Below are 21925 nucleotides of genomic sequence, written 5' to 3'. Positions count from 1 at the left end.
AAATAAATGTTGTCTTCCATTGCTATTATTATTGTTATTTTAAATGGTCCTACTTTAAAGAAACTGGGTGCCCTGGGAAATAATGAAGTCAGGCTGTCTTTTGGCTTTGCTGTTGAACTACCAGTTTTGTACTGAACATACACATTGCTTTGCCAAGCCCAGGGACTAAGGTGCATTACTGGTAGACAGAATAGTTGTGATTGGGAGTGGAACAGGGAAGGGTAGGCACGACTTAATGAAACTCACAAAAACCCCTGACTGCTTGTTTAGTGCTCTAAAATTCAATCAGGAGCTTTTTAGTCTTTCAGGTCTTTTGGGTTTTGTCCTTGAGTTCTTTAAGAATTGCAACGAAACCACTGTCAGACTCTGTCTTATATTTCCTGTTTGCCTATTTTAATTACAAATCCTCTCTGGTAGAATAGTCTCACTGTGGCAGAATATATCTTAATAGTATCTGTCCCACCACCTTACAGGGCCTGGAATTGTCATGGTCCTCAGACTACTTGCCAGCTGCTCAGCCCCCATTTGGGCCCTTTTAGACCCTCTCCCTGCAGACCACCTTTTTTCTTTTCTTTTCTTTTTTTGCTAACAGTTATAACTAGGAACCAGTGTTTCAGGATCCTCTACTACCAAGTTAGTGCTCTCCTTACTTCTCTTATGACCCTACCCAATACTGAACCCCTACGTTGATCCTTACTGACTGTCTCTACTCCATCATGAGGATACAGCTCTGACACTCCAATTTCAGCTTTACCTTCATGGGGGTGGGGGAGGTCAGCTCCAGTTCCACCAATTATCTTGTTGGGTGTTTGGGGTGTGATCCTTATTCTATGACTTGAAATATTTCAGACTCTTGAGTGGTCCTTCCCCTTGTGGATTCCTGATCAACCTGTTTCACCAGTAAAATCTGATAGTGCTGATTACTTCTGGAGTTAAAGCTCTGGGGTGGTGTCCTCTCTGGCTAGGCTAGACAATCTACCTCTCCTCTGCCAGTCTCTGTATTTAGGCTGTATTTCCCCAATCTCTATAAATCTCTATAAAAAAATCCCTATCCCAAAGTTCTCAACCAGTTTCCACTGAGATTATGACCAAAGCGTATTGCAAGTCCTGTGAGAATGAGAATGGAAACAGGATAGATACCTTTGGAGGAAAGGGCCAGCAAGCATAGCTGAGAAGATCTTTATTTGTGTCATTCATTGCTCTGCACAGTCAGCAATGGTGACATTGCTGTTCAGAATTTGATGTACAGGGCAATTTGTATATACAGCATCCTTATATCTTTCATTTTCAAAAAGGCTTTATTTTTATCCCCCAAATATCCTTCAATTTACTTATCCTAAGGAGCCCTGCTTCTTTGGCAGTTTTCCTCTGGCTGCATTAGTTGGAAATCTCTCTGAGCACCAATCCTTCACTGCTGATCTCTGTCTGACTGACAGCATCTAAGAGATGACCTCTCTCCGGGAATAAGCAGAGGGATTTCTCAGGAATAACTAAAAGTCTTTTAGAAAACAAAGCCTTCTTCCAACCACTTGTAATTTTTCTCTGAGTGCTCAGCAAAGAGAAATAGATCATAGAAATCTCTCTCCTTGCATTTGCCCTTTGAGGGCTTCAAACCATTTTCTGTCCATTATTTAGGGCTATTCGGGCAGAACAGTAACTTAAGAGATGTCACCTTTTCATGGAAGGGTCCTGTCTTTAATATGCAGAGTAGATGGAAGCCTATGGAAATGTGAGCACCGTGTAAAAGGATTTTACATTGCAGTGTGAATGATGACAACATTTTTAATCGAGAAGAGCATTGCTGTGCATGAGCCAAGAGACTCTCTATGGCTGTTGGGAAACTATTTCCTCCAGGACTCATCCCACTAGTCCGTCATCAGGTGAGAGTGTTTCTTGGGCTGAATGCCAGTTCTTGGATGGCTGAAACACTTGCCTGGAGGACTCTGTCTACTCGCCCCACAGTGCTCTCTGAACACAGTGTCACCCAGAGTGACTCACATAGAAAGCTGTTACCTCATTTTGTTGACTTCCATTGTGTGAGCTGAAGGTTGAGTTTGGCTGCAAGAGAGGAAAATGAGGACCAGAAATGAAGCGACTAACTGACAATCTCAATTACCAAATGACACGTGAGAACACCGAAGCTCTTATTAATGAAGATAGGGTGAGAACTTTGCCCTCTACTGGATTTCTTTTGCAACAAGGTACTTGTGAGTCACAACTGAGCTAGGGGCAGGCATGGTGAGTCCAAGGGGGTTGATGCAATGGCATGAAGATTTTTCAATGAACAACTCCCAATGGGATCTCACAGGAGAGAAGGATGGGGGGGTGACTCACATTTCTTCTGAATGGAAGGCAATAACCTTGAGAAATTTCTCCATTGAAGGCTGTCCTGATACTGGTATAGCCCCAGATGTGAGCTGAGCTCTACTAACCCCTTTCGAGCCCCCTTATAAGATAGTGTCTGCTCAAACCCTGATTTCATGCCTCATCTCTAAGTTTCAGTTTTTGTGTGTACTGCCTTTTGATTCTTCCTCATGTGGAGTCTGAGATAAAACTCAAACTCTTCCTTGATTTCCTAAAAAATATCCAGTTCAACAAAACAGAAAAAAATTATAATCAATTGTATTAAAGATATAGGGGTAAGGAGAGAAGTCACATCACCATTTGCCAGATAAATAAACTAAATTTTCATATTAGGGATTTTGTCTTCATTTTTTTTTTTTGTTCTTCATTTCATTCCCTAACTACCAAGAAATGTTTCTCACTAGCTCTTCACCCCTGTGAGTTCTGAAGCTTCAGCTGTCTTCTCTTTCTCTTTCACACAGCCCTTCCAGACTGCCCTAAGGGAACTTCATTTTTTAAATCCCTCTATTGTACAGAACAATGCAGTTTTTCCTAAGTCCAGATCACAAACTTAGATATCCAAACACATCAATGATGCAGCAAGGCAGTGGTGATCATGAATAAACAAAACAAATTAACAAACAAGCAAAACAAGTTGTTATACTACTACTTTTCTTTTTAGCAAATACATGTTGGGTGGCTACTATGTGCCAGCTCTGTTCTAAGCACTGTCCATCTCTGGACAGAAATTTGCATAGCATTTTTATCTTCTCAGGGTTAGAACCTGGTTTCAACTGGAATATCATATTTGTTGCCCTTGGGTCGACTTTTGGTAAATTCTGACTCCTATACCTGATAGTTCATTTCTTCATTCACGTCTGGAAAATAGACATCATCTCTGACCCACGCAATCTACCCTCTGTGGAGAAGTAGGCAACTCAGGAGAGATGGGGCTCTGGTCTTGGGACTGGAGGCTCCCTCTCTGAAAAGTTCTAGGGTGCTGCCATGGTCTTCAAATATACCGAAGAGATAAAAAGAGATGACCAAAGGAATGTGATGGTCTATAAACAAGTGAATTTCGTCCCCCAAGAGCCTTCTGTAGTAATTATGTCTGGGTACCTGGAGAGATAGTTGGGTCTGCCTAGAGTTTGCTCTACATTGCATGCCTATTTGAATTGGTGGAGCTCAGGAGACCATTTATCAGGAGTATTATGCTTCTCCATAAACATCTACAATTGTTATGAAAGAGGCAAATAAATGTAAATATGGAGTCAGACTGTCTATGCTTAAATCCTACTCTTAAGCTTATTTGATATGACATTGGGCTAGTATTTAACTTCTCTAGACTTGGTTTTCTCAAATGGAAAGCAAGGATAATAGTATCTACTTCAAAGAGTTATTGTGAGGTGTGATAGTTGATTGTTTGTGTCATCTTGACCAGACCATAGAAATTTGTCATACATTTTTTCTGATGTGTCTGTGGGGGGGTGTTCCTGGATAAGATTAATATTTGAATTGGTAGACTGAATAAAGCAGATTCCCCTCCCCAGTGTGGGTGGGCCTCATCTCATCCACTGAATCCTGAATATGATAAAAAGCTGAGTAAGAAAGAATTTTTTCTCTGCCTGGCTGTTTTTGAGCTGGGACATCAGTCTTTTCCTGCCTTCAGATTTGGATCTAGACTGGAACTATACAATCTACTCTCCTGGGTCTCCAGCTTGCTGGCTACAGATCTTAACCTACTCAGATTCTATAATCATGTGAGCCACTGCCTTGTAGTAAATACGTATATATTTCCTATTGATTTTGTTTCTCTGGAGAACACAGATTAATACATAGGGATTATGTAAAATGACCTAAGTAGAGCCCTTAGCCCACTGCTAAGTTTTACAGAGTCAGCATTCATACACTTCCATGATTCTTCAGAAGTTAATTAAGCCAACTCTGTGCTGGGCACTTTCAGGTACTGGAGATACCTGATATATAAGAAGGCTGCTCTCAAGGAGCTAACATTCTAGTGAAAGAAGACAAATAATACGCAAATAAGTAGATTTCAGAGATAATTTCAAAGAGGGGTAAGTTCTGTAAAGGAGGCAAAAAGAGATTAATATCATAAAGAGATTGAAGGGACTTCTTTAGATGGGGAGGGGGGTCAGGGGAAGTGTTTTAAGTGGATGACGTTTGATTTTTAAGTTGAAAACTAAGGAGTGATAAGGAGAAAGCCCTCAAAAAAGTGATTGGGGTTTGTGTGTGTTAGGTGGGGGTATTGTCATAGAAGGGGAAGATCGACAGATAGGAAAGGCTTTTCCAGGCACAGAAACCAGCAAATCAAAGGCTCTGGGGTGAGAAAGGTCTTGGTTTGTTAGCTCTAGGACTTTTCAAAAAGCCAGTGTGCGTATATGGGTGAGGGGAGATTGCCATCAGAGGATACTGGAGAGACAGATAAGAGGTAGATCACATCTGTCCTAAAAGCTATATAAAAGTATTTAATTTTTTATTCTAATTATACTGGAGAATTGTAAGAAAATGAGAGACTCAGTACAAATCTCTGCTTTTAAAAGATCACTGTAGGGGTGCCTGGGTGGCTCAGTCGTTAAGCGTCTGCCTTCGGCTCAGGTCATGGTCCCAGAGTCCTGGGATCGAGCCCCGCATCGGGCTCCTTGCTCAGCAGGAAGCCTGCTTCTCCCTCTCCCACTCCCCCTGCTTGTGTTCCCTCTCTCGCTGTCTCTCTCTCTGTCAAATAAATAAATAAAATCTTAAAAAAAATAAAAGATCACTGTAAGAGTTATGTGGACAAGGGATTACAGAGGCAACAGTCCCACCCAGGAGACTAGTTCAAAGACTACTGGGATTCTACAGACAAGAGATGATGGTGCTTTGGACCAGGGTCCCTGGTTGCTATGGTCTGAATTTTTGTGTCCTCCCAAAGTCCATATGTTAAAATCCCAATACTCAGTGTGATGGTGTTATGAGATGGGGTCTTTGGGAAATGGTTAGGTCCTGAGCCCTCATGGGTGAGATTAATGCCTGTGGAAAAGAGATCTGAGAGAGCTCCCTTGCCCCCTTCCACCACGTGAGGATACAGTGAGAGGTCTGCCACCCACAAGGGGGCTCTTCTCTGATCATATTAGTGCCTTCATCCTGGACTTCCAGCTTCCAGAACTGTGAGAAATAAATTTCTATGGTTTACAAGCCACCTAGTCTGTGTTATTTTGTCATAGTAGCTCAAACAGACTAAGACACTAGTGGAGATGGAGGGAAATGGATGGATTTGGGATGTGTTTGGGGTGGGGAGAGTAGAATTAATAGGACTTACTGATGGACTGGATATAGATGAAGGGAAAGGAGGAATTAAGGATAATACCTAAATTTTGAGCTGAAAACACTAAGCTATTGGTGCTGCCATTTACCCTTATGAGTAAAAGTAGGGGAGAATTAGATTTGGATAGAAAAAAACCTGTAAAATTCTTTTTTAGAGAAGATTATTAGACATCCAAGTGAAGCTGAGTGTAGCGTACTCAATAACCATCCAAACCCCTTCTTGCAAGCCTTCCTTTAGAGGTTAGAAAATTAAAAACACTTCCTCTCAGGTCCTCTTGCAGCTAGAGTTCCACACAAAATTTAGGTTCTGGTGATCTTTCATGAACAGGCAGACATTCATGAACACTTGGAAGGCAAGAGTGAGCATTTTAAGATATTGGTGGTATAAGAGGGTCCTGGATATTCTGGGGGCACTCATGGAGTAGTTGCCTGGAGGCGAAACTGCTATAGGTGAACAGCAACAACTTCCTACTAGAACATTTCCACAGTGTGGTTGATTTCTGAATAGAAGGCAAAAACAGACCTGATTCTCTGGCCTTTTAAAAAATTCCATAAGCTACTCAATACCCTGCAACAAATACTGTCCTGTTTAAACTAGCTTAGAGGATTCTGTTATATGACACTAAGCACCCTGCTGAATACAATGTCAAATGTTAACAATTAGCATTATTGCTAAGAGTCATTCTACCATGTCCCATAGCCCTCCATCCTTTCTGGAGTGAGAATGAAAATTTAATTTTAACTCACCAAGGTCGAGAGTTGAAAACACCTATATACAAACAGAAAACAAAAAACAAAAAACAAAAAACAAAATCCTGATATAATTATTTTCAACAATGAGCAGAAGAAATTCTCCAGTAATTTCCTGGCCAAGGAAATTTCTAAGTGTGAGGTTTGAGAAAATATGGTCTGTTCAACAAGAAATAAAAAATCGATTCATGAAAACTAATAAATCAAGGTTGAGAACCCCCCACACCCACTCTCCCGACTCCTGCTGCTGGCCTTCATCCAGCATTAATAAGTCTCTGACAGCATGTCCTTTATATTTTCTTTTGAATGGCAGCCTTCTGTATGGGTTTGATTTATTGCTTCAAGAGAATAGAGAGCACTGGTCTTTCTGTGTGTTTGTCTGCTGATGAAAGGAGCACTGGAGTTAACAGGCTCTAGGACTCAGGGGCTGCCAAAGGGCTTTCTAGATACTCTGGGGAAAGACCTTAAGAATCAGATGGGTGGGGGTGACACCAACATATAACAACCTGTTTGCTAATCTTTCACAACATTATTATGGATGAGAAACTTATTCCTGCATGTTTCTACAGGGGCGGGTCATTAAGGAGTGGCAGACTCTTTATAATATTAATATGACTATAGTAGACTATCTTCATGCCCCACCCATGTTTACCAGTTCCATTTGCACCCATAGCTTTCTACTGTAAGCCCCCGTGACCCTATGCCTGGCCAGAAGCTTGGTCATGCAGGACTGGCTAAATGTGTTGGGGAGTTTGTACTCTGGGAAGCACCCCTCAACTGATGATGGACTGGAGTTGGTGGGTAGATAGTTTATCATTGGTTGGATGGGACAATTCTAGGTATTCTTTCTACAGTATTCCAGAAGGTCTCAAGCAGGATAAAGCCCCAGCTGCCTGCAGCTGTAACCTACTTATTACTATACTCTGTAATGGTTATCTTCCCTTCTCTGTCTCACTTCCCTGTTCCCTTACTGATACAACTCCCAAATAAACAGTTTGTACTCAAACTCTTGTCTTGGGTTATGCTTTTGGAAAAACCCAATATAAGACAATGGTTAACATTTATATAGCACTTACTAGTTTGTCATACACTATTCTAAGCACTTTATGTTTATTACCTGTGTAATCCTCACAGCAACCCTACGAAACAAGCAATATTATTACCCCCATTTTACAAAGGAGGATCACAGAAAGTTCAAGAGGTTTGTCTGTGGCCAAACAGCTAATAAATATGAGAATTTGAACAATAGGCAGTCTGGCTCCAGAATCTATGCATTTAACCACTATTCTATTCTGTAGATTGTGATGTCCAATACAGTAGCCTCTAGCTAAATATGGCTAGTTACATTTATTTTCATTTTTTTAAAGATTTTATTTATTTATTTGAGAGAGGGAGAGAGAGTGAATGAGAGGGAGAGGGGGAGAGATTTGAAGCAGGTCCACACTGAGCACAGCCTGATGTGGGGCTTGATCCCACAACTGCTAGATCATGACCTGAGTTGAAACCAAGAGTTGGATGCCTAACCAACTGAGCCACCTAGGTGCCCCAGCTATTTACATTTAAATTAATTAAAACGAAATTAAATTAAAAATTCAGTCTTTCAGTTGACACTAGCTATATTTCAAGTGCTCAAGAGCCACACGTGGCTAGTGGCTATTGTATTGGATGGCACAGATATGGAACATTTCCATTATTGTGGAAAGTTCTATTGCACAGCACTGTTATGCAAGACCCTCTTTTATATCTATGGCCAACCTCATATTTCTTTAACACCATAGAAACACTCACTTCCCCAGAAACATTCTCTATATAGGACATAGCCAAGGACCAGAGAAGATAGGAAAATGCATTAGAACTCTTTAGCATTACTCATAAGAGAAATACTCACATCTTTCCTTTAATCCTCCTTTTGATTTGCTCCAGCCAGTTCTACTGAGCATGCTTCTTTTGCTTTTTTGATGGCATTGAATTTAGCAGGTGAAAATTCAGGTAGACTGGGCCTGGGGCTAGGGGCAGATATTATTAGTGACCAGAAGAAACCATCAAAAATCAAAAACATGATCCTGAGATCCTGACTAAGAGGATCTCATAGGCAACAAAATACAAATAACTAATATGCTAAGATGAATATAGAATAACTAAAAATGATGGGCTAAGAGTTAAAAAGCACAGCATTTGGGGTCAGCAGGTATGGAGGTAAACAGCCCAGCTAACTCAGGCCCTTACTCAGGATGCAGCACTGTGACCAATGATGGCTGTGAGTCATTCAGAGAAGGTTAAGAGGAGAATGTATGCATTAAAAAGGGTTTCCATCCAAAATGGCTTTTAAAAAGGTGCGTTTTTCCATTTTAAGTATGTTTCAGTTACTTGGGAATTTACCAAAACTCTCATTTTTTTCTGAGAGTGTTGAATGCAGGAGATTTTGCTGTAATTAGCTTTACAAGAAAGTTTTAAGGGCCTTTATTTCTACTTCCTTTGTAGTGTGGAAAAATGCTCTCAGGGAGGAGAGAGTCAATTTTGGTCCTGTGGGTCTGAGCCAAGAGAGAATTTTAATCAACTCAGAGGAACCCAACCTGAGTAATTCCTTGACGTCATTCACTGGTTTGTCCATCTCTCAGAGTGACAAGCTTGGGTCCGGGCCACCATGCTTTGCTCATTCTCTGGCAGGGACAGACAACTCTAAAAATATTCTCTAGGAGGGACTTCTGTGGGTTAAATGTTGGCATCTCTATTTCTCTCAGGTTTGGGGAAAAAGCCTCCAGGCAGGTGGCCTGGGATGGGGAGTGGGAATCAGCTGAGGTCAAGTGCCCAGTGAATTGGGTCTAATTTGAGGGCTCTGCAAAGATTGTCTCTATCTCCCGTGCTTCAGCCATTGTTCTTAACTGGTTGAGTGGAAAAGGAAGCATTGCAAGACATAAATCTCTAGTATAAACTCTAGTAGGGCAGGGAAATCTATCAAGAAGCAAGGACCCAGGACAAACTCAGGGCTTTGAGCAGTTGGTTGCCTCTGTTGGTGGAGATACAGGATGGGCTGAAAAGTGGAGTGACTGCAAGCCTTTAAGAGGAGTACATAGACACAAGATTTCTTTCTATATCATATGCAGTTGGATGATTATCCCTCCTGGGTCCTAGAAAAGACTGGAGGATTACCGTAATGAATGGCAAAACTCTCAGCCTCCTTCCCTACTCATTGGCTTATGCTCTGCCTCAACTCCCATCCCAGTGACCCATGCAGGAGATTGGTAGACTCTTAGGGTGAATGAAAAGACAAGGGAAAAATCTTATAGCTACTCATAGTTCAGGATCCCCTCAAATAAAATGGGGAGGTTGCTTCCCATCTAATCACCCTATATTCAGGCCCACTGATGGACAACTCCACCATTCCCATATTCCAATTAGCAGTTTATTACCTTCCTCTTAAATATAAATAAGCAGTTGAGGAGAACTAGAGGTGTGAGGCTAGCCTCTAATGTGAGAAGAACAAAACAAATTTTAACTTACTCTGTTTTCTTTACACATTTCCTAGGAGAAATATTCCTTAGAGGATATTTCCCCTAGGGAAAAACAAAACCTATATTTAACAACTTCAGGGAACTACGAGAAGATGTTGTGTCCATTAAATAAAAACAGGAGGATGTAAAAAGTAACATTCACAGAATGAAAACAAAAAAGCTCTTGGAAATTAAAAATATGATCAAAAGAACTTAAAAACAATGTAAATTTGGAAAGAAAAAAAAAAAACTCTCAGAATGTTGAACCCAAGGGGGGGAGGGAGATTATCAAAGAAATAAAGCAAGAAAATTTCCCTGAAGTGAAGGATATGAATTTTCAGATTACAAGTGTTCTCTCAGTACTCATAACAATAACTAAAACAATAAATAAAAATAGCCTACACCAAGGTACATTATCATGATATTTCAGAACACTAGTGAGAAGATTCTGAGAGAGAGAGATTAAAAAAAAAAGAAAGAAAGAGAAAGCAATGGGTTTCCACACTGGAAATAGAAAACGGTGGAGAATATTTTAAAAATCTGAGTGAAAATAATTTCCAATCTAGAATTCCATTTCCAGAAAATCTATTTATCAAATAATGGTGAATATGCTCCACCAAAGTGAGAGAGGAAACCAAGAATGAGGAACAAATAGGATCAAGGAAAAGGAATAAACAGGGATGGGCAGAAAGAAAATTAGACAAATGAAACGTGAGGGAATTACTAGAAGTAAAACAAATGAACAAGGAAATGTAATCAAAGTACACTATGTGGCTCAGCTGGGAATAAGTAATATTTACGTGGTTTAATAATGTAAGCCCTGACTATCCTTCTGACAAATATATGACATTACCATATTGAGAGGAGGTGAGTAGGGTAGGGATGTGTTTTATTTGGGTAGGGGGTAATATATAAAGATTTCTGTTAAATACATAATTTTAATACAAACATCAGGAGGGAAGGGTTTTTGTTTTGTTCACCATGAATTGTTAATGCCTAGAACTATGGCCCGCACATAGAAGGTTCTCAAATAACTATTTGTTGCATGAATGCAACTTTCTGCTTCAAAAAGTTTAATACATGGAATCTCTTTCTCTCTAAGATTGTTTAAGACTAGCAGTTTCAAAATTTAAAAGTAATTACATAAAATAATTAAGCTGAGCATCACAATACTTGAGGTGATTTAAAAGCACAAAATATTCCTGAGAAACTATTTTTTTGTAAATCTTTATGATAGCTGGTTTGATTGGGGATGCCTTGGAGCTCAGAACAGTTCCAGGGAAATAAAAATGTAATTTTCTCAATTTAGAAAGCAAGTTATTGTATTGACTTTTCCTTCCATTCACTCACTAATATAATACAAAGATGGGGTGAGGAAAACTGCTTTTTGAGCTGGTGTACTTCGGAAGAGAAGTCCTCAGTACTTCTCACATTTGATTCCAGAACGTTTTCACCAGGGCAGGGATTCCTTCTATTCAATAAAGAGGTGCGTCTTTGGATCAAGGATCTGTTTTGCCATCTAATAGATCTAAATTGGGTCTGTTTTAGTTCAGCTTGGCTGCGATTTTACTACTGACTCGGACTGTAATGAACCCATGGAACTCTTCACTCATTCATCCTCTCTCTCACTTTCCCTTCACCGAACATTTGCTGTACACCGACTGTGCGCCAGACACTGCAAGGACAGGAGGAAGAAGACCATGTCAAATAATTCTGGGTGCTTACAGCTAAAATAGCCGGTCCCACTGGAGCACGCAAGAAGGTATCCAAAGCGCGGATCCAGGTATTTTGGGGTTACGATCTGCCTGCGGGTCGGGTGCACACTCCTACTTGTCAGAGGCCTTTAAAGAAACTTCCACCCAACTTTACCCGGGGTAGCAGCTCTTTGCGGGGTTGCGGGCAACCATCGCGCCCCGCGGGAGCGCAAGGCACAGCTGGGGATTGTATCCCTCTTAGCGGCAGCACCGCTCGTCCCAGCACTTCAGAAAAGTCCTAGCCCTCTCCAGTCCTCAACCCCAAGGATTCAAAGTTTCCCCCAAATTCATACTTGTGGGCCTCCTGAGAGGCCAAACCCCAACCTGACTCCACCAACGCGCCCCACCTGTTCCCCAGGCTCGGCGCGCCACTAGCTTCGTCCGGGCTAGGCAGCTTGGGGCTCTAGGGTCTGGGGCCTTCCGGAGCTTCTTTCCTACCCCCTCCCTCCTCCCCTCTGTCCCCTTCGCCGGCGCAGCTATTTTTCCGAGGCCGCAGAGCTCGGGGGAGAACGGTGCAACCCCGAGCTCCTGGAGCCGGCTACAACGCTCTGCCAGACCTCAGAGACGGTGGCAGTGGTCCGGGAACAGGCGGTGTAGAGGGCAGAGGCGTTAGTCAGGTAGTGCCTCCCAGCTGTGCCTTTCCACTCCTGCCAGAACCCGGGAGAGAGGGACATGAAGTCTTTTGTATTTGCAGGGCCTTGGGAGGAAGGGCCCTGCCCGGCTAGCCCTCTGCTACAGCCCTGGGCTACTTTGTAGGTCCCGCGCAGCGTTCCGGGGTTAGAGGCGACTCTGGGTCATGCAGCCACAGTGCACCCTGCCTGCTGGGGTAGCAAGCAGGCCCGGCCAGAGCCGCAGGATTCGAGGATCAGAATTCTTTGGGGGTGTTACCTGGAGTTTCAATTGCCCCGGTGCAATTGAAAATAAGACCCGAGGGCTCCGACAGGCAGCGCCTGAGAGCCTGTCTGATCTGCAGAAGCAGTAAGCACCAGCGGGTGGGATCCCGCGAGCCTCTGGCTTCGCTCTCTGCACCGCACCCCGGGGCGAGGCTATTCGAGAGGCTTCCTGAGGTTAGGAGGGGCCAGAGGGCGCATTTGGGGGCACAGCCCTCAACCCCAAAAAGGACCAGCCTAAGGCCCCGAGGTGTGTGTGGGAGTATACTTCTTCACTTCTTCCACACTGCCTCTACCCGCCAGCCCACTCTGCCCGGTCGGCAAGAGCTGGGGCTCTTCTCGCCGCGCCCAGGTGCGGCGAGCGCCCGCAGCGCGGACTCGGAGAACTCGGCTTTCCTTAAGAAATAAAGCAGAGGTTGAGTGCGTGCGCCCGTGCCTGGGGAACAATGTGCACCCCTGTGTGTGAAAAACGTGTCTGTTTCCTAAAGCAGAAACTTGCAGCGTCGCTTTTGGGTTTGGGCGAGGTTGGTTTGGGTTGTTGGGCGCGCGCTCATTTGCGAACAGCTGGTGGAGGCGCCTAAGTTGCAGCAGGTGCAGGCTCTCTCCGCGAGTGTCCGCGTGTGAATGCGAAAAGCCGAGCTGTGGCTGGGGTCCAGGTGTGTGAGTGCCAGACGTGCGCCCCGCGCGCAGCGCGAGTGCGCTCACCAGCCCGTCTGTAGCTGAGAGAGGCGCGTGTGTGAAAGTCCGAAGGCTGCCCTTTGAGCTTGCAGCACTGTCTCTCCTTTGTGGGACCGCGCAGGACCCCCGCCCACTCAGCAATCAAGCGCGTCAGAGAAGTGGGGCAGGGGTGTGGAGAGACACCGGTAGAAACCCGGGCACAGCCTGTCCCAACCCAGCAGCTTGGCAAACAGAAGCCCGAAGCACAGGACAGCTGTGTAAACCAACGGGGGCGCTGCAGTGGAAGGTCCTGGGTTAGAGTGGAGGGTGCTGAGCCCACCGTCGAGGTCTCGGGAGTAGGAGGGAAATACCTAGCCCTTGGTGTAGCCAGTGCCGGCTTAGCCCCTTCCGCAGTCCTCCCTCCCACTCCCACCTGTCCCAGACGAGTGAGGCGAAGGAGGCTTGGCTCGCCAGACTAGAAGCAAAGCTACTTTGCGTGGCGCAGGGTGCCAAGGCGCAGGTGGGGTGGGGGCTGGGGGAGAGGGAGGATGGATGGGGGAGAGCAAGGGATATCTCAAGGTTATTGATCCCAAGGGGGTCAATCTTTCAAGTTCCCTCCCATCCCCCCCGCCCCCTCCAACTTTTTTATAGTGGGCTATTTCAGCTGAGATGCCTTTTTAGAACCCCAGACTGCTGTTTAACCTCCTGGGGGTCCAGGCGGCCAGTCCGGGGGCGGTACTGGCATAGTAGGAGGGGCTTTGAGATCGGAGTTCAGGCACCAAGAAAGTGAGAGAAGCTCTGGCCCCTCACTGTAGGTGACGCCAAACTCCCCACTTGCCCCCACTTTCTGGACGTCGAAAGCTCTCCACCCCTCCCCGCCCTCCCGCTCTCCAAGCAATGACCTCATTGCAAAGACAGCCAGAGCCGATGGTTCCCCTCCCTAGAGAACCAGTGCAGGCAGCGCGAGCAATGACGCAATTGGAGCTGGGTCGGTCCTGGCCACTTTGGATTGGCCGCGCGGACTCGTGGGGACTCCCCTCCCACTATCGCTGGAATAAGAGCCCAGAGCTCCGCCGGGAAGACGCCCGCAGCAGGCGTTGTGTCCATCGGGGCGGACCGGCCGCTACAGCTGTCCAGAAACTCCAGGCTCCAGGTGAGGAACTTCCCACTCCACTCACTCTAGTAAGTTGCCTCTCGACTAGTTCATCTAGTTTGCTCCATCTATCTGCCTTTCTTTTGCCTCTCAAGGCCATTGCGGCCCAGCTACAGGCAGGTGCTCCTAGTTCTCTGTCCGGCTCAGGGGGAGGAGAGCGGTTGGGACAGTCAGAGCACTTTCTTCTAATTAGCGCAGGTGGAACTCCAAGCGTTCCCAGGGCTTCGCCTGGGCGCTGGAAGCTCCGCGAGCTCAGGTAGGCGGGTCTGCGGGCCCCTGCTTTGGTGCACCTTGGCGTGCAGGATTCAGCCTGAGTTTGGTTTGGGAGTGCCCTGCGCGATCTGTGTCCTGAGGGATCACGTTTGATTCTCGGGACGGTGGAGCCTGGAGCCTTCCTATGAGGCGCCGCCAGCCCAAGAGCGTCCCTGAGACACTGGCGGAGACCTGGGGCTGTGCAGTCAGCCGAGCAGGACAGGGGGCTCACGTCTGGATGCTGGCCACCCGCACCTACAGCTAAACTGCGCTCCAGCATAGGGGGCTGGGCTGCCAGAGCCCAAAGACACCAGTAACTGGCACGTTAAATGGCACTTTCCCCAAGTCCAAACCCACGTACTGAGAGATCAGTGCTCCTTCCCAAGGTACCCTTCCGTCTTTCCTCTGCCATGCGTTAGCGGGAAGTCCAGCGGAGGGGAAGGTGGCCGTAGATTTCTCAGTCCCTGAGCAGACAGGCGCAGTGGGAGAACAAATGTATCTTACTAGGGTGGGTCCCCGCTTGGTCTCTGCAAAAGGCAAAAGGTGAGCGTTTGTGTGCATGCACTCGTGTGTGGCCTCTCCCTGATTTTCCACAGAACTCCTCCACCACACCCCTGGACACCTGTTTCTGCTCTACCAAGCCGTTCACAGCCTGGTATCTTTTGAGGTTCACAGCAGCCCCTTTGGCAAATGCACGGAGGCTTGGGGAGGTGGGGTAACTTGCCTGAAGCCACAAGGCCGTTGTGGCAGAGGCAGAACAGGAACCCAGGTGTGTGGGCTCCAGGCCTTGCTTGGTCCGGGTGCAGTGGTAATGTCTTTCTCTCCTTACAGAGAGGCATCATGGGCTTCTGGAAGACCTCTCCCTTCTTGGCTTTCAGCATCTTGGTCCTGTGCCAGGTGGGCAGTCTCCAGGCGGCACCATTCAGGTGAGGCAGCCTGAAGCCACAGAGCATTCCCCTTCTACTGCCCCTGGGATCAGGCAGTTCTGTGCCTCTGAAGTCACTGCCACAAGGCTACAAGACCCTTGGGGGGGACATTGAATTCAGTCTTGCGAGGGGGCGTGGGGGTGAAGGGCACATCCTCAGGGAGAGTCACAGGAACCAGGAAGCCTTGCCACTTATCCTGGGGAGGAGGAAGGCAAGGGCTCAGAGCCTCTCTTGGCTTTGCTTCCCCTCACCAGGTCTGCTTTGGAGAGCCTCCCAGACCCCACGGCACTCAGTGAGAGGGAAGGCCGCCTCCTGCTGGCTGCTCTGGTGAAGGCCTTTGTGCAGAAGAAGAGAAATGAGCTGGAGCAGGAGGAGCAGGAGGAGATGGAGGGCTCCAGGTAAGGCCCCCCACTGCCCTGGCGTCTCCGGAAGGACATATCCCAGAGAGGTAGGAAAAACAACATCTGGCCAGGAGTCCAGCAGCTGTTCACCAGGCCCTGGGGCGCAGCCAGGCTTGGGCTCCATGGAAGACAGCGGTCCTGGTGTAGCCGAGGAGACCGTGGTTAGACGCATTAAAGAGGCCCATTCCTGAAAGCTGTTAGGAAATGGGAAATGGAATGAGGACGTATAGAATCCCTTACTCTGGGCATTGGTCTTGCCCTACTGAGGAGAACTCCCAGCATTGGTTGACTTGGGACTGGTAAGTGTGAAGCCAGGGGATGGACTTGGTATATCTCAGGATGTTTTAGAAATTTAACCTGTGTGCGTTGTTCTTTCACACCCACAAGGAGTCTTCATTGAACATTTGCAAGGTGAAGCCAAAGGCTTTGCAGAGGGTGGGCTTGGGTAGAGCAGTGTCTGAGGTAGGTCTGGGGTCTTTATTGTGTAGGATCTGTGGAGACGCGCATGTTGTCGTGGGGCCAGACACCCTTCCCCTGCCTCACCTTCCCGTGTCCCCTGAGCTTGGAGCACACACCAGCCCTGGGCCTGGCTATGGCCCCGTGGGTCAGAGGCATGTGATGCACATGCAGCTACCCTGAGAATCTCAGTGCAGAGCATGAGGACTGACATAATGCAGCATGAGAAATGCTAGAAAAGGCTACCCCTTCCCCACGAAGCCCTTCCCCACCCTGCCTGGGGCTCAGCAAACCTCTAGGTTCTCCTGATGGAGGATGTGTGAGCTGCCCTGCTGCCTGCCCCTCCCGCCTCTGCTCGAAGTTCCCCCTCCCTGGCCCAACCTTCTGCATGCCTGCCCTCCAGGGCATACCTGGTGCATGGTATTGTCTGGCATGTCTTTTCCCTGCAGCCTGGACAGCTTCCGAGCTAAGCGGTGCAGTAATCTGAGTACCTGTGTGCTGGGCACATACTCGAAGGACCTCAACAACTTTCATACATTCTCTGGCATCGGCTTCGGGGCTGAAACTCCTGGGAAGAAAAGGGACATAGCCAGCGGTTTGGAGAGGGGCCGTTAACCCCACTTTGGGGCCCTCCAGGATGCCAACTGAACTCCTCCCAATCTTTCCTGATTTCTCTTCTTGCTCCCATTGATAAACTTAACGCATGCAGATCTTACTTTGATTGTCCTTCAAGCTGGTATCAGTAGCTTTGCTTATGACAGAGAATACTGGGGATCTCAGGATGGAAGGGAAGAGAGCAGGACTCCTAGACCAAGTTAGAGGTGAGAGTGAGGGAAGTTTTTTGAGATCCCAGAGGATTTCAAGACAGAGTCCTCCAATTTCTGCTTCATCCCTCATGCTTCGTCATTGATGAATAAACCTATTGTCTAAAAGGATTTGCACTGTGGTGGTCATTACTCTGGTCCCTGTCCAAGGCTCGAGAGTGACCAGAACCTATGTTGAAAAGTAGCTTTAGCCTCAGCGTAGCCGGATACAGGCCTTGGTGAGTGGTCCCTTTGAACCAGCTCCACCCTCAAGAACAGGTGTGCTGAGGAGCAGGTAAACACTTCTGGGGGAGGATGCTGCATCCCTGCTCTCTGAGCCTCTTTCAGGTAAGACTTCAGGGAATTTTCATGTTACCATGGAAAGTGGTTTTGTTGGTGTCTGTGACTGCTATATGGCTGCTATATATGCTTCTTGCATGTCTTGGGGTAGGGCTGGGCCTTTGGTGACCACTTCCTCCTGGTTCTAAAAGGACTGTACGTAAGTGACAGTAAGTGCAGGTTTCAGTACATGATTCCTGGAGTCTAGCTTAGCACTGGGTTTTTTCTTTTTCTTTTTAAGTTTTTTTTTTTTAAATTCCAGTTAATGTACAGTGTAACATTAGCTTCATGTGTACCATATAGTGATTGCACACTTCCACATCATTGGCACTGGGTTTTTTTTTCACGAAGGTCTTTGGGCAGGGCTCCTAGCGAAAGCTGCCAGACCATTTCTCCTAACAGCTTTGATAATTGCATTTAGGAGAAACTCTTATTCTTAAGTGGTATGTCAAAGAGCTGCCATTCCCTTTATGAAGGCCCCATGAGGCAGGCTTCTGCCTCTCGCCTCTCACTGATAGGCCTTGCCTTCTTTCTCCATCCTGCAAATCAGCATCACTGCCCAGAAGAGATCCTGCAACACTGCCACCTGTGTGACCCATCGGCTGGCGGGCTTGCTGAGCAGGTCTGGAGCTGTGGTGAAGAACAACTTTGTGCCCACCAACGTGGGCTCTGAAGCCTTTGGCCGTCGCCGCAGGGACCTTCATGCCTGAGCAGCTACTGGACTCCAGGAAGAAGGTGACTGCCCTTGTTCTGTCGGATGGGAGGGGAAAGAATTTGGAGGTTATGATCCACATTCTGAACCCCACTGGACCTGGTAGGCTCTTGAGATCCCTTCTTTCCAATCACACTCTTCCTTCTGAGTAGTGTTTCTTCAGCAACTCAGCCTGAAATCAGAGCACTAGGATCGACTACAGACATGCAGTGTCATCTTTCTGAGAGTAGAAATGAAAAAAAAAAAATGCTTGCTTGCTGATTGATAGTTGCTTTTTTTCCCCTCGTCATTTGCCTTAAAAGCCTGTTTACATCTCAGACCCATACTTTGTAAATGCTGTTTGAAGAAGCACTCCTGTAAATGTGTGTTCTTTTTAGTAATACTGCTGATTATTCCCTTCTTGTCCTTCTTATTCTATTTCTCTTTCTTCTCCTTCTCCACTTCCTCCTCCTCCTTCCTCTTCTTTTTTATTTATTTTTTTCCCATCTCAGGTAACCATGAAGCTGAACTCACCACTTCTATTAATTTCTGTTGACAACACTTGGTGAGAAGGCCCCATGGAAGATATACATGTTTGCATCCCAATAGACATTGAGAAAAAGCACCTTTGTCACTTGAAAGGAATGAAACTGAATGCAAAATAGGCTAATTCCATATGTATTGTGTATTCTTTTTATATTTGATTCTGTGTGCGGTCAGTGTGATGGCATCTATTATCGGCTTATCTGGTAGCAAATAGGTTTTTTGAGAGCTATCCTGTGGATCATGGCGGCTCTGCCAAACCTTAGGGGGACAATAAATCATTGTCTTCGTGGCCTCTAGGGACACATGGTAATGGTGATGCTTTGCCTTGTTGTCTAAGAACATGATTGTATACTTTGTTTAAGGAAATCTCATTATTGTACCATTTGTGAACTTCATCAAGATTAAAAACATATTTTGGATACATGTGTTTTGAGACCCTGGTGGTTCATTTCAACTTGTTTCCCTGTGTAATAATAATAACAATAGTAGTTGATGTTTTTTGAGTGCTTGCTCAAAATGGGCCAGATGATGTTCTAAGAGAGTGCTGTATACCTATGAATTCATTTAATCTTTATGACAGCTCTGTGAAGGAGATCCCATTATTATTTCCACTTTGTATCTGAGGGAACAGAGGCCTGGAGAAGTGAAGTCCAAGGTCACATAGATAGATGGTGGCAGACTCAGGTGGTGGTTTCCAGAGTCTATAGTTGAAACCACTGCACTATATGCTTCTCGACAGTGGCTTCTGATGTGTTCCAGAGACCCGCTGGCCGTCCTTTGACCTAATTGCCTCACATGGTGGACCCTCAGATTTTGAAGACAAATGGAAAAAAAAAACATACAAACAACCTGACTTTATATAATAAAGTGGATCCCTTCTACCCCATTACTTGGTGCTGCAGGTTGAAAGATTTCCCCCCCCACCCGCAAATTGTATATGGAAACCTAATGCCCAAAGTGATGGTCTTGGGAGGTGGGGCCGTGGGGAGGTGATTAGGTCATCAGGGCCATCCCTTGGCCCTTACAGATGAGGATGGAGAGAATTCCCTTGCTCCTTCCGCCATGAGAGCTTACAGTCAGAAGACTGCTCTGAGGGAGGAAAGGGGCCCCCACAAGTCACGGAATCTGTGGGTGCCTTGATTTTGAATTTCATGGCCTCCTGAACTGAGAAATAAAGATTTGTTATTTAGAAGCCACCCGGTCTGTGCCATTTTGTTATAGCAGTCCCAATGGACTAAGACACTTGGCTTCAACAATGATCCTTTTATGGTCAGTGTTGTTGCATCCATGCACCATCTATTACACCCACCACATGCATTATAATATCAGTGTATCCATAAATATTCCCCCATATATGGGAAGGACTTTTTAAACATAACCACAGTCCCATTTAACAGCTAAAATAAATTAACAGTAATTTCTTAATTCCTATCTCTCACATCCAGTCATGCTTCAAATTCCTCTATTATATATACACATATATAAGATAATGTATATATAAAATCAGGGCTCAAGTTAGGTCTTCACACTGTTGCTGGTTTATATGTTTTAAGGCCCTTTAATGGAGGTTGCCCCTCCATTGTTTTTTTCCCTCTTCAATTTATTTGTTGGAGAAACCAAATTATTTGTCCAATAGAGCTTTCCACACTTTGAATTTTGATGACTACATTTCTGTGGTGAGGTTCAACATGCTCCTTTATCTGCTTTATTTCTTGAGAATCAGTCAGTGAGGAGAAAGAGAAGTCGGAGGCGAGGTCAGAGAAGAAATGAGGGCAGATCATGTAGGACCTTCTAGGGCATAGGAAAGACTTTGGCTTCCTAACAGCTTCTCATCAGTAAAGCAGAAACCACAGCAGTAATTTTTAACAGAAAGTATAATTTAAGAAACTGACGAAGCAGGTAGTAGAGTTCTGAAAAGGCAAAAGAGAACAAGAGGTAGTGCAGAGATAGAAAGTGAGGGAGGTGGCTGCCATCCTCAGGGCCTGGGGAATGAAGACAAGAGGTGGGGTGCTGAGAATCTAGAACCTTGGAGAAGGATGCTCAGACCACAGAGAGGGGAGGTAGGCTGATGCGGGATCTTTGAAAAGGTGTGACAAAGCTGTTCGAGGAGTATGGGAAAACAAAATAAAACTGGAAACAACTTCCCTGCCAGAGTAAACTCTGTGGGCGATGCTGACAGAGACAGAAATCAAAATAGGAAGGAGTAAGTTTCTTTTTCTTCATGCCTCCTTGTCTCCTTTAAGGGTCCCCCAACTGGCAGAGCCTGAGATCCACCTGACCAAGGAACACGGGGCTCTCAGAGTCCCAGCTCCAGCAGCTCTGTTTCAGCATATCATTTTAAATTGACATAGAGAAAGGTCAGTTCTTTTTGGTGTATAGCTCTATGAATTTTCACAAATATATTGAATTGTATAATCGCCACCACAATAAAGATACAAAGCAGTTTCATTGCTCCTCAGAAATCTCCCATGTTTCTCCTTTGCCGCCTTGACCCTCAACCCCTGCTAACAACTGTTATGTCACTGTCCACCTAGTGTATTTTTAATATTTATCTTTTAAAACTGAGATATAATTGATATGTAACACTGTATTAGTTTTATGTGTACCACATAATGATTTAACATTTGTGGATAATGTGAAATGATCACCATGATAAGTCTAGTTAACATCCATCACCACACATGGTAATAATTTTCTTTTCTTGTGATGAGGCCTTTTAAGATCTACTCTCTTAGTAAGTCTCAAATATACAGTAAGGTATTGTTAACCATAGTCCACATGCTGTACATTACATTCTCAGGACTTACTTATCTTATAACTGGAAATTTGTACTTTTTGACCCTCTTCACCGATTTTGCCCACCCCCAACCCCTGCCTCTGGCAACCACAAATCTGTTCTGTTTCTTTGAGTTTGTTTTTGTTCTCAATTCCACATATAAGTGAGACCAGCTAGTACTTGTCTTTCTCTGCCTGACTTATTTCATTTAGCTTAAGGACCTCGAGGTCTACCCATGTTGCAACAAGTGGCAGGATTTCCTTCTTTTTTATGGTGACTAATCTTCCATTATACCTGTATCTATATATTTCTCTCTCTGCATATATAAATTACATATACATATCACATGTCTTTAACCTTTATCTGTTAATAGACA

At 45.4% G+C, this 21925-nt stretch overlaps 1 protein-coding gene across 3 annotated transcripts; it reads left to right on the top strand.

Annotated features, from left to right (window-relative positions):
* The first annotated feature begins 14303 nt into the window (after positions 1–14303).
* Positions 14304–19560, top strand: CALCB (calcitonin related polypeptide beta). 3 transcript variants are annotated; one of them, XM_025894492.2, is made up of 5 exons: positions 14304–14359; positions 15443–15537; positions 15792–15935; positions 18087–18271; positions 18740–19560. In XM_025894492.2, the coding sequence occupies exons 2-4, from the start codon at positions 15452–15454 to the stop codon at positions 18244–18246; spliced, it is 390 nt and encodes a 129-aa protein (XP_025750277.1). In that variant the 5' UTR covers positions 14304–14359; positions 15443–15451; the 3' UTR covers positions 18247–18271; positions 18740–19560. The 3 variants fall into 3 exon arrangements, with proteins under 3 accessions (XP_025750277.1, XP_025750276.1, XP_073739122.1); XM_025894491.2 differs by lacking the exons at positions 18087–18271; positions 18740–19560 and adding an exon at positions 16844–17531; XM_073883021.1 differs by lacking the exons at positions 18087–18271; positions 18740–19560 and adding an exon at positions 16844–17531 and having other exon boundaries at positions 14314–14388.
* Positions 19561–21925: the final 2365 nt, after the last annotated feature.

This window comes from Callorhinus ursinus, unplaced genomic scaffold, assembly GCF_003265705.2.
Source record: "Callorhinus ursinus isolate GAN/ISIS: 27379988/994484 unplaced genomic scaffold, GSC_fseal_2.0 scaffold49, whole genome shotgun sequence".
In the NCBI taxonomy this organism is placed as follows: domain Eukaryota; kingdom Metazoa; phylum Chordata; class Mammalia; order Carnivora; family Otariidae; genus Callorhinus; species Callorhinus ursinus.
This window is presented reverse-complemented; position numbering and strand designations above follow the sequence as displayed.

What these genes read in the sequence shown, in the direction of transcription:
- CALCB (XM_025894491.2), top strand. Translation starts at nt 15,452, where the DNA reads ATGGGCTTCTGGAAGACCTCTCCCTTCTTGGCTTTCAGCATCTTGGTC. An exon ending in CTCCAGGCGGCACCATTCAG is followed by an intron (nt 15,538 to 15,791) that starts GTGAGGCAGCCT and finishes TCCCCTCACCAG; the next exon opens with GTCTGCTTTGGAGAGCCTCC. An exon ending in GAGGAGATGGAGGGCTCCAG is followed by an intron (nt 15,936 to 16,843) that starts GTAAGGCCCCCC and finishes TTTTCCCTGCAG; the next exon opens with CCTGGACAGCTTCCGAGCTA.